The 12642-nt window shown below is 39.7% G+C and overlaps 1 protein-coding gene across 1 annotated transcript; it reads left to right on the top strand.

The window, feature by feature from the left end:
• Window positions 1-321: 321 nt before the first annotated feature.
• cav3 (caveolin 3) lies at window positions 322-7325 on the top strand. The gene is made up of 2 exons (XM_057846503.1): window positions 322-594; window positions 6608-7325. The coding sequence occupies exons 1-2, from the start codon at window positions 478-480 to the stop codon at window positions 6947-6949; spliced, it is 459 nt and encodes a 152-aa protein (XP_057702486.1). The 5' UTR covers window positions 322-477; the 3' UTR covers window positions 6950-7325.
• The last annotated feature ends 5317 nt before the right edge of the window (window positions 7326-12642 follow it).

Here is a 12642-nt window from a genome sequence, read left to right as displayed (position 1 = left end):
GCAATAAAGGGATTCTGATTTAACTGTAGAGGCATCAGTTAATGACTGCTGTGAAACATAAATACTAGGGTAAATTCACTCATGACAAGAGTTACAGAATGTGGCACAGTAATTAATTTTCACACCTCTGCAGGAGGGTGTGTTTATATGTCAGTGTGTGGTGGAAGTTGGTGCCACAGTGCAAACCCTGCCCAGTCGGCCTCCCGCAAGCCCATGTGAAATGTGACACAAAAGTGGGTTCTCCTTTAAGGCATAACTTCACTCATTGTAAGTGTGTTTGTGTGTGTTGAGACTGTGTGCGTGTGCAAGTTGGGAGGTCAGGCCTCCAAATTTACCAGGGCATGCAGCAGCTGTCCACTGGCATGTCAACGGGAGCGTCAGCGCAGTACACAGGGGTTCAGAAGTGATTCGCTGTGCCTTCAGCTTTGACGGCTCTCCCCTCACTCTCTTTCTCATCAAGCACCTGCAGCCCCAAGCATGGCGGACCAGTACGATTACAACACCAATGAGGAAAAGATCATGAAGGACAGCAACACCAAGGAGATTGATCTTATCAACAGAGACCCCAAACAGATCAATGAAGACGTGGTTAAGGTTTGTTCTGCATTGAGACCCTTGCCTTGCTGAAAAGGAAATAATGAACAATTCCTGGTAGAATGTGTATATGCATGGGCAGGAAATGCAAAACGTTGTTGCAGGGATAACAACTGGCTGAACCTCCTTGAATAGAGCAAAAAACTATTCCTGCTGCCTGTCCGGAACATGGTGTTTATTTAGGGAATCATGGAGTGTGTAACTGATGCCCAGCGCGATCATGTTTTATTTCGATCTGACAACTGTTTATTCTTTGATTGTTAGCGGGATCGCTTGGACTCATTTGAGTTTAGTGCAAAATTGAATGTAAACACAGAGATTAGACTTTGTCATAAGAACGGAAGCTTCCGAGAACCCATCAAAACCTGCTGAGTTTTTTTCAACTCAAGATGGTTTCATGAAACTGAATGCAATGATTCTTCAAGTAAATATTTTTGTATTTCAAACAATGCTAATCATTCAAATTTTTAAAAAAATTCAGATATTCATTGTTTCAATAACACAGTAGAATCAAGGTTTACTTAAATATGAGTCAAATACAATATGTGCCAAATTTAACTACAATCAAAGATCATTTAAGGACAGTTTCATATGGTCACCAGGGCTGAGGGTTGAACACATTCACTATACTGTACATACCTTTAAGTAGAGAGACACCCACTCTACCACATGAGGCATGATGAAGTGCTGAATGATGTCAGTTTTGAAAGCATCAGGGAGGTATTACAGAAATTCAAAAATACGATTGCGGTTTTGTGGTGTTGAATCAATATTTGTTCAGAATCAGGATGGGAATCATTGACTGATGATTAACTGTCAGGTGAATGATTTGGAATTGACTTTTGATGAATTGTGTCGTGAAGGAGGCAAAACATGAACAATGGGTTTTCACACTTTTGCTTGATGCAATTTTCTTTTATGACAACTTATGTTATTTTGGAGAACTTTGGAGAGAGCAGGCAATCCACTCTCCACAATCCACAATCAGGACTTGACAAAGTGTAAAACAATTCATTCTGAGGATAAATCCGGACTGTTTACTGTGAACAATCAGCCCAAGCGGATCCTGTCTGCTGGTTTGGAAGACAAAGACAAATGCTGTGCGGGGCGTCTGCTGCCTGCGTGTCTGAAAAGTTCATTAACATTCTGTTTGAGTCTCAGCTGAGAATGCAGGCTGATTTTCCAATAGACCAACTGGCGGATCGCACTGTAACCTTGCCCACATGTGCCATACTCTACTATTGTGCACACCAATATAGCCCACTGACATGGCAACCTTCGTTACTTCAGTTCATAAACTCAGAGTAAATTATGGAGCCATTCGAGCTGCTAACCAAAAGAGCGGCACCCACCGTACTCCCACATGGCTACCAGTTGGATTAGAACATACTGTATTTGTTTTATCGGAACTTTACAGAGGCCTATGCATGCACCTCAATCACATAACCAAAACAGATCAGTCAACGTATAGTATCTACCGTAACAAGCCAGACTGGGCTTGTTCATCTGACCGTCCTATAATTTACATGTACTGTAGATAAGTCAAACAACACCTTAAAAAAGTTTAAATGTAGAAGATAGAAGACAAGGCCGAAACAAGTCAAAGTCAATACATTTACGATGGATTTGTTCATCACACCATCAAAGTGGAACATGTCCGTGTGAATATAAATTGCAATTTTACTGTGATAAATCATTAACTGAATGTCATGCACGCTTCAGTCAAGCCTTGGATGTACAGAGGCGTGCTTCATGCATGTCATTCGTTTCATTATCAAAAACATTAGAAATTAGAAGTTTTGAATCAGAGACCTAACTGTTTTGTTTTAAATTTACACTATGCCATTGCTCCTATGGGAGAAGTTTTGCCCATGCTTTATCTTTGCAAGCGTACCGATTAGAGGTGTGCAAAATTTCCGATTCTTAGATTATTCGCGATTCGGCCGTGGAAGATTCGAGAACGATTCACAAACATCCAAATCATTGAATTATTGAAATATGCGACGTAAAGCGGAAGTACACAACACTCAGCGCGCCGCGCGGTCTTCGGGAGGAATGGAGCGAGAGTAGCTAAACATCATGCTTCCCATTACCCGGCCCTTCGGGTAATGCCAATGCTCAACTCACGGCTCTAGCTCAACTCATGCAACGAGATAAAAAAACACAACAACATACCTGACTGCTGCCGAAAAGCTACTACAAAGTACATCCATATAAACATGTTACGTTGGATCTCATTTATATAGGACTAGATGCAATATAGATTTGGTAGTGTTAGCAGCACATCTACAAAAAGCTAGATGCTGGCGTTATAAACGGCCGCCATCTTAAAGCAGTACACTTCCCTGCAAGGCTGTTGTAGCGAACCTTCCAAGCAAACCAAATTAACTTTTTATCTAAAATACTCCTAAATCGGTAAAATATTGACTTGAATCTATCTTTAAAATAGTTTTAAAACTTTCACATGTCGAAAGTAGACAAAAGGAAAATTATGGAATAACGGGAGCAATTTTAACAAATTTAACGGTTGATTCACAACATTAAATTAATTGAATGTAGTTTAAAGCTGCTGATACAGAATGGGGACTGGAGTTTTTTATTTAATGTTATTTTTTAATATTTGTTTACTGCTATATGTTAACTTGATACTGAAATAGTAGTGTGGTTTAGCCTGAGAGTATTTTTGAACATTTTTGGAACTAATGTACAAAACATTAAAAAAAAAAAAGAAAAAAAGAAAAAAAAGGAGGGGGGTGCATCAATAATCGTTTTATAATCGAATCGTAATCGTAATTGAATTGTTAGGTGCCCAAAGATTCCCAGCTCTATTTGTGATAATATATTGACTGACAACTAGTTGAATGACACCTCTTTTATATCTTGAGGGGGCCTGTATCGCTTTCACCAGTGCTAATTAACTTTGAGGAGGGTGGCAGGCAGAGGTTGCGCTAGACTTTTTCGTTGTCTGTCATTTTGACTAACAGGGTCATAAAAATCCGGTCATAATCTATTTTTACCCGTCACTTAAATTTTTTAAATGATAATAATGACATATTCAATAGCGGTGTTGGTCAAAAGTGTTGCGTTACGTACTCAACTCTGAATAAATTGAAGAAACTACCAGCCATGTTGTGTCTACTCTTTGCTCTGTTGATTTGTCATCCAAGACTCGGGGTGCGTTCAGGTTTGAGAATAACGCACGTACTTCTGACTCCAAGCTGTTTGTCCCTGCTCATTCAATTAGGCTACGTTCATATTACAGGTCTTAATGCACAAATCCGATTTTTTATCATATCGGTTTTTTTGCCGTGCCCGTTCAGACTGCCTTTGTCCATTGAGACCATTCAAGTATTACGCATGCGCTCTAATTCGCAGTCCGACACCCGCCGGTGCGCAGAAGCATCAAAACAAATGACAAGTCATCCGTTGTTCCAGGGCTATCATATTTTGCTTTTCAAAAGGAGGACACAAATAACAGACATAAATAATCCCCGTTTAGGCTTATATTCACAGTTTATATGGATCGATAGCATGCACGCACTGTCCGTGCATGTCACACACACATACGGGCAGTTTGCCCTGACTCTCCAAGACGGGCTACAGCCAGACCCCTCTCCCGACTCTCGACCGTGTAGGAAATGTTGAAATATAGCTCACATAGAGCAGAGAGAAAACCGATCATTCTCATGCTTATCCTCAACCCATTTTTATTTTTTCATGACTGTTGTCAAGCCCGGCCCTTCCCCAAAAGCCGTGTTCACTGCAAGCTAGGCGCTAATAACGCACAACTGAAATCGGATTTGGGACACTGGACGGTACAGACCGCCGCGACAGTCTGGAAAAATGTGGCCCAGATCGGATTTGAACCACATAAAAAAATGACCCAGATCGGATTTGAAATGGTCCACTTCTATGCGACTTGTCCCGTTCAGACCGTCAAGTTAATGCCTGACTCGAGTCGGAAAAACACGAAAAAATTGGATTCGTGCATTAAGACCTGTAGAATGAACGTAGCCTTAGACAATGCTCTCCAAAGCTTCCTAATGTTTCCGTGTTTGCTACACCTGAATGCTAGTTCGGACATTTTTCCGAGTAAGGCCAGCGACGTCATGCATCAAGAGAGACAATAGCTTATTAATATGCTCACTCGCCATCCTATGGTCTGGGGTGTGAATTGCAACCTGTCAAAATGACAGATGGACTTCAGTTTTTTCCGTCACCGTTTTAAAAAAACGGTCAACGACGGAAAATATTCAGTTAACGCGACCCCTGGTGGCAGGAACCCAGCCATACAAAAAAAAAAAACCCTACAATTGTGCTGACTGCTTTACGGCATATGTCACTTCCCACTACCCCATTCATTATAAAGACTGAAGTCGATGCGAACGCTCTCGCGCGAATGCAGCAAAGATGGCAGAGCAACAAGAGACAAAAAGTTTTGTCTGAGGAGGGAATAAAAGGTAGGCTACCAGGATATACAGAATAAACATTGGCCCTGCTTTCACCCGCTACGGTTTCACCCCCTCAACTAACGAGTTCGGGTGGGGGGTTAGCCACACTGAGTCACACAGTTGCTAACCGTCAAATGCTATTTGTTTGTATTTCCACAACTGGATTTATTACCTTATCCTTCACACAGCCGCTGGAAACAGAAATATTGTTTAATCCGGGAGATTGATTTTTGATTCAGTGATGCTTTACTGACACTGTTTGGGTGTGCGCTGGTCCTCATGGCAAACGCGGCGTTGGTCCTAATGGGAAACGCAGTCTTCCTTATGGCAAAACACTACTGCTTTTGTCCAACGGCGTCGCTAAAATTGACCAAACTGAAAAGCTAAAAAGTGTTGCTTTGAGCTAACAATTGAAACAATGGTTTGTTTGTCACATCAACGTCTACTTATTTACATACACGAACAGGGTAAGGCCAAACAATATTTATTCTGGAATATTGATTTATTGTATAAAAATAAATAAATGAATAAATACATACATGCATAGGTGGAGTTTGACTTTTGTGAGGGAGGGTGCAAAACATGTCGATGACCCCGAAACGCAGTGTCAGCAATAAAATTAACTTCAATAACCGGTTCAAACTCAGTTGTTGTTGAAGCTTTTGAAAGCTTAGGTTTAGATAAATTCCGAAAATCTATCTTGCTTCCTCAGGTGTAGTTTTGGCCAAGCAAAGCAAAGGACCATCTCTAAGTTGCTAGTCACATGATCTGTTCGCAAAATAATTTTAACTCATTATGAAAGACTTTGTAGGATTCTTGTTCATTTAATTTTAGTTTCTAATATAGCTGATAAACTGTTATTTATAAAAGTTGTAAGTTATGTGTTTATTTTAAATTAATATGAATGAATGAATACAGGAAAGTCAGTTACATGCAATTACATTTTTTAGCCACTAGGGGAGTTGAGTGCACCGCCTGCCTCCCTACAATCTCTGTATATGCATACATACATGCATATATTCATACATACATAAAAAACACCAAAAATACATCCCCGTACACCAGCGGTGTCCAAACTTTTTGCAAAGGGGGCCAGATTTGGTGTGGTAAAAATGTGGGGGGCCGACCTTGGCTGACGTCCTTTACGTAGAGCAAATTTTAGCAAGCAGTTCTGTGTGTCACATTTGCTTTATTTATTTTTTTAATTAATAATTTCAACAATCTCGCAACTAGCCTTTGTGGCGTTATCTTTTGACACGGGCTCTTGCGAAATACTGCTGCTCTGAGATATAACTAGCTTTAAGTTGCTTCAATTTCTCACTTCGTATCTTCCCTGTAATCTTGTCGTACATGTTAGCGTGTCCTGTTTGGTAATATCGCATCACATTGAACTCTTTAAAAACAGCGACTGTCTCTTTGCAAATGAGGCAGACACAGTTGTTGTGTATTTTAGTTAAGAAATAGTCCAATTTCCAATCCAATTTCCAATTTGCATTATCTGCTATTTGATTTTAGTCAATGACTAATTTAGCATTAATTTGCCTATTTTAATTATTCATCAGGTGGAATTTGAGGATGTCATCGCAGAGCCAGACGGCACACACAGTCTGGACGGCGTATGGAAGCTGAGCTACACCACCTTCACTGTGTCTAAGTACTGGTGTTACCGGATTCTGTCCGCCCTCTTCGGTATCCCCGTAGCTCTGATCTGGGGGTTCCTGTTCGCCTGTATCTCCTTCTGCCACATCTGGGCGGTGATGCCTTGCATCAAGAGCTGTCTGATTGAGTCACAGTGTGTTAGCCGCATTTACTTGCTGTGCATTCAGACCTTCTGCGATCCTTTGTTCGAAGCCTTGGGCAAGATCTTCAGCAGTGTGCGTGTGGCACTGCGCAAGGAAGTCTAAAAACTTACCTGGAATCTTTTTCTACATCGCCTCGCCACCTTACAATGCAACTACACTGTTCACCTGTCTCATCGTAGAAGGGTCTGGTATCATGAGATTATCGGATATTTTACACACGCAAAATAGCACAGTAAAAAAATGATATTGTTACGCCACTTTTGGGGCCCATGTCACCAAACTTTAGTAATATTTTGAAGAAAAACTACTGTTATAAGTTGAACATTTGCTCAACCTTGCTGCTGAGGGTCCATTATTATGAGACTTTAAAACGATTTTGTACATATAAGTCCAGTTATTTGTAGAAAATTGACATATTTGCAACAGGTTGCTGCCCCCCACCTTACTGTCATTTCCAGTATTTAGTAAGACTTGTCACTGGGTGAAAATGTTTAGAAATGACAAACAAAACATAGAAATAGCAATTTAGCAGTCTTTTTTTTGGGGGGGGGGGGGGGGGGGTCAATCATTTTGTGTGTTGTTTCGTTTTATTTTTTCCTTTTCTGGGAAAAACGGGCTTCATGCACATTGTGCATTGATCACAGAAGCCCAGAGAGAGCTGGAAGAGGCTGCATTTGTGGAAGCTCTGGGATTTCGTATATTTGATCAGTTAGGGTCGGTGAGGTCCACAGGGATGTATCTAAATAATTCACATGAAGTGGTGTGAATTGCTCTTCACTGCCGGTGTCAAAATAAAAACGTGCATGCATGCGTGACACCTGTTCAACTGTCTCATATGCTTTTCCGACTGGAAAATGTAAAATTATTTTATGGTGACAACTGTTTCCCTTTATCAATATTACACTTGTTGATACAAATCCTGATTAGATTTGCTTGTTTTAATAATCAAATGTGGATTAAATCAAATGTGGACAAATGTTCCATAGAATCTATTGAGACTGGATTTGTATATTTCACCACATGTTGAATTATAAAATTTAGACAACATGAAATATGGGTCAGACTTTTTTACTTTGCCTATTCAAACTAACCTGTGCTGTTAATAGTCACTGCGCCCACAAGAGGCTGCTGTTGCGCAATAATATATATATTTTTTTTTTTAACTGTACGAGCATGTTTCCCAACCTGCTTGAGCAAACTAATACTCAATAAAAGTTATGGGAATTTTGCTTTCAAAGGGAATTCCAGGATGAACGTAAAATGCATGCAAATACATGCAAACTTGATTTGAAACCTTTGAATGCAAATGTCCAACTGTTGTTAGTTTCATTACTTTTTACTTTCAGACAAGGAGCTGAGCATTGAATTTGTTTCTGCCTGTAACTATACATAACTGGCACAGATGGCTGAATGAAGATACAATATTTGCAGTAAATAATAATTTTGCAGCCAATTAAATGAAATTGGGTAATTTCCTGCACACTAATGATGCCTTGCCTCGCATCATGCTCATGTGCCTCGGCACAGGGTTGGCAATCACTTCATGAAGGGAAAATATTCCCCACTCCACAGTCACTTAATTTGAGTCAGTACGTTATAGTTTCCTTTCACGTTGTGGACAGAGCAGAAAGTTGTATTATGAAAATGGCAAAATATCATTATGATTAATGATCTGCATGAATTTGATTAGTTTCCCCCTCACACCAAAGTTATATAGAGGTCCAGCAGACTGTGAGCAACAGTGAAGAAACATTTATGCTTGGGAAATTCTGAGTCTCGAAAGATTTTAGCGCATATTGCTGTCAAATGATTAATTCACAAAGATTTTCCCCCAGAGCACAAATATATGAAATTGTCAGGCAGTCCAATTCACTTGTTTGCTGATGTTTGTAAAAGGCAAGAAGACTGTAATGATAAATTACAATACACTGATGATAATATTTCTAAATAGGCAAAATATAGTAATGCACACATTGAAATAATTAACCATTTCATGCACAAATTATGACTTTTTAAATCCTTAAATGGAGCCTCGGACTTAATGACGTGTTGGCTTTAATAAGCAATAACTGTTCTCTTGTACGAGTAGTATTTTCTTAAGGCATCTTTAGTATAATCTGTCTGTATGCATCTAAACAAAACAAGCTGAAAGCGCACGGTAGTACTTTGGGTGTCAAATTCTCCACTTTTCACGGATGTAGCACATTTTGGCAGAACAGCATTTTTTTCCCCCACTACTCTCGTCTCGTCCTGTCTTTCCTGTTCATTTTGAATTTTGCTGCTCGTTTTGTGACAGTGCTGTCATGCTCATTAATGTTCCTCTCGGGTTCAAATTGAAAGGGTTGACCAGATGAGAAGTTTATGTCGTTAGCGTCATACTCTGGAAGACCGGCAGCGTAACCATGTGATGTCACCGCCCTGCGACATCAACAACAATGGGGACCTACTAATTAAACTAATTTTACAAATTTTATAAAAACGAAAACATCAAGAGGGGTTTCAATATCAAATTATTTTAACTCATAATAACATTTATCTTTTAAGATCTACAAGTCTTTCTATCCGTGGATCCCTTTAAGGGCACTTAACATTTAAGTTGATTAACACTAATGAGCATTTAACTCATTGGCTGGCTTTGACGACACTACATTGAAAAATTCGTTCATTACCCCCTCCCAGTCTAAATGGATTGGACGTCTATGGCCATCAATGGCACTGAAACCACCGCCAGTCTTCCCACTCCAAATTAATTGGATGTCTAACATTACCAATGGTGTGCAATGAGATAAATACTTCGTAAAAATAAAATAAAATAAAATAGAGCGTTTCTTGGGGCAGTAACCAGTGTTTACTTCTCTTTTTTTATTGAGATGTGACCTAAAATTCGTGCCAAAAACTTTCGGCCAAAAATAGAGTGGGGAAAATAAGTACTTTGTCAACCACCAATTGTGCAAGTTCTCCTACTTGAAAAGATTAGAGAAGCCTGTAATTGTCAACATGGGTAAACCTCAACCATGAGAGACAGAATGTGGAAAAAAAACAAAACAGAAAATCACACTGTTTGATTTTTAAAGAATTTATTTCCAAATTAGGGTGGAAAATAAGTATTTGGTCACCTACAAACAAGCAAGATTTCTGGCTGTCAAAGAGGTCTAACTTCTTCTAACGAGGTCTAACGGGGTCTAACGAGGCTCCACTCATTAACTGTATTAATGGCACCTGTTTTACCTCATTATCGGTATAAAAGACACCTGTCCACAATCTCAGTCAGCCAAACTCCAAAGTCCACTATGGCCAAGACCAAAGAGCTGTCGAAGGACACCAGAGACAAAATTGTAGACCTGCACCAGGCTGGGAAGAATGAATCTGCAATAGTTAAAACGCTTGGTGTAAAGAAATCAACTGTGGGAGCAATTATTAGAAAATGGAAGACATACAAGACCACTGATAATCTCCCTCGATCTGGGGCTCCATGCAAGATCTCACCCCGTGGCGTCAAAATGATAACAAGAACGGTAAGCAAAAATCCCAGAACCACACGAGGGGGACCGAGTGAATGACCTACAGAGAGCTGGGACCACACAATGCGCCGCCAGGGACTCAAATCCTGCACTGCCAGACGTGTCACCCTGCTGAAGCCAGTACACGTCCAGGCCCGTCTGCGGTTCACTAGAAAGCATTTGGATGATCCAGAAGAGGACTGGGAGAATGTGTTATGGTCAGATGAAACCAAAATAAAACTTTTTGGTAGAAACACAGGTTCTCTTGTTTGGAGGAAAAAGAATACTGAATTGCACCATACCCACTGTGAAGAATGGGGGTGGAAACATGATGCTTTGGGGCTGTTTTTTCTGCAAAGGGACCAGGACGACTGATCTGTGTAAAGGAAAGAATGAATAGGGTCATGTATCGAGAGATTGTGAGTGAAAATCTCCTTCCATCAGCAAGGGCATTGAAGATGAGACGTGGCTGGGTCTTACAGCATGACAATGATCCCAAACACACAACCAAGGCAACAAAGGAGTTGTTAAGGTCCTGGAGTGGCCTAGCCAGTCTCCAGATCTCAACCCATAGAAAATCTGCGGAGGGAGTTGAAAGTCCGTGTTGCCCAATGACAGCGCCAAAATATCACTGCTCTAGAGGAGATCTGCATGGAGGAAGGGGCCAAAATATCAGCAACAGTGTGTGAAAAGCTTGTGAAGAGTTACAGAAAACGTTTGGCCTTCGTTATTGCCAACAAAAGGTACATAACAAAGTATTAAGAGAAACTTTTGGTATTGACCAAATACTTATTTTCCACCATGATTTGCAAATAAATTCTTTAAAAATCAAACAATGTGATTTTCTGTTTTGGATTTCCACATTCTGTCTCTCATGGTTGAGGTTTACCCATGTTGACAATTACAGGCCTCTCTAATATTTTCAAGTAGGAGAACTTGCACAATTGGCATTTGACTAAATGCTTATTTGCCCCACTGTAGCTAAAATTGCATAGTATAAAGAACCGTAGTCCTCTTGTGATGATGTAATCAAAACATGGCATTAATAATGATATGCATGTGTATTTTTCGGCCTTTCGTTTTTTTTTTTTTTTTTTTAATTACGGTAATGTAGTTTCTATTAAGATTTTATTCATTAATTAATGTATTTACAACCGTAAAACATAAAATTATGCTTAATAAATAATCAAAATAAACAAGCAAACAAATAAGTAAAATGACCAAAAATAGTCACATTTTTTGTATAAAGGGGTTAAAGTCTTCAGTTCTCATTTTTGAATTGATGTTCACTTTAGTGACTACAGTACATGAAAAGGTTAAGATCTTTTCCTTTTTTATTACTTGTACCACAAATACCGCTTTTCTGCTGTATTAAAAAAGCCAAAGCACAAATGTTTTAATTGTGATTGTTATATTGAGTCTTGTTACTACTTGTCTAATGCCAAGACCTTTTTAAAACTTGTCAGTCACTCATTATGACCATGGGGAGAAGGCTATACTGTATAAACTTGATTCTTCTGTACACGAAATTATGCCTTCTCTCGGCCACAAAACATCGTTATTTTCAGATGGGAGTGCACTCTTGCAAGGTTTGAGAGTTTAGCTATAATGTGTGGTCTTCGGGGAAAGCTTTGCAGCAGCTGACTGAGATTTATAATGATTGCTGTATATATAGTAGTGTATAATGCATACATGTTGGTTAAATATTTAATGTGACCGATAACAGAAATACCCTTAAGGGATCTTTTGCAGTGTTTTATTTAGTTTTCATTCCGATCTTTCTTTCTGAATGGTAGAAATAATCAATGGGCAGTGATGAACTCATTAAGTGCCATCGACAGCGATAGGTGTCCAATCCATTTGAAATGGTGTTGGGGGGGTAGCGAATGATCATGTTTCAGTGACATGACACCCAATCTATTTAAACTGGGAGAGGCTTGCAGTGCATTAGCACTGCCACCCGCCCAGTCAAAATAGATTGGACAGCTCTTGCCGCCAACAGCAATCAACAAGTTAAAAACTGTTGCGAATGAAAATGCTAAAAATGAGCCTGAAAGGCATATGCAAGGAATACAATAATTGGTGTATACCTGATGCTACTGATATTTAGTGAGTCACTCGCTAGACCTGAGTGTGCTCAGTTCTCACTCAGTTACTCTATGAATGTGAGGGCAAATGGTCATCTGCCTCTATATGTCCCTGAGATTGACTGGCGAACAGTCCAGCATGTAAAAATCATTTAAATAGACTCCTGGTCCCTTCAGCACTGAGCAGAAAATGGATGTAGTTTACCTG

Source organism: Corythoichthys intestinalis, chromosome 9 (assembly GCF_030265065.1).
Source record: "Corythoichthys intestinalis isolate RoL2023-P3 chromosome 9, ASM3026506v1, whole genome shotgun sequence".
Taxonomy (NCBI): Eukaryota; Metazoa; Chordata; class Actinopteri; order Syngnathiformes; family Syngnathidae; genus Corythoichthys; species Corythoichthys intestinalis.
This window is presented reverse-complemented; position numbering and strand designations above follow the sequence as displayed.

Excerpts from the sequence above, each read along its gene's own strand:
- cav3 (XM_057846503.1), top strand. The coding sequence starts at position 478 with ATGGCGGACCAGTACGATTACAACACCAATGAGGAAAAGATCATGAAG. Across the intron at positions 595-6,607 it reads TCAATGAAGACGTGGTTAAG|GTGGAATTTGAGGATGTCAT; the intron begins GTTTGTTCTGCA and ends ATTATTCATCAG.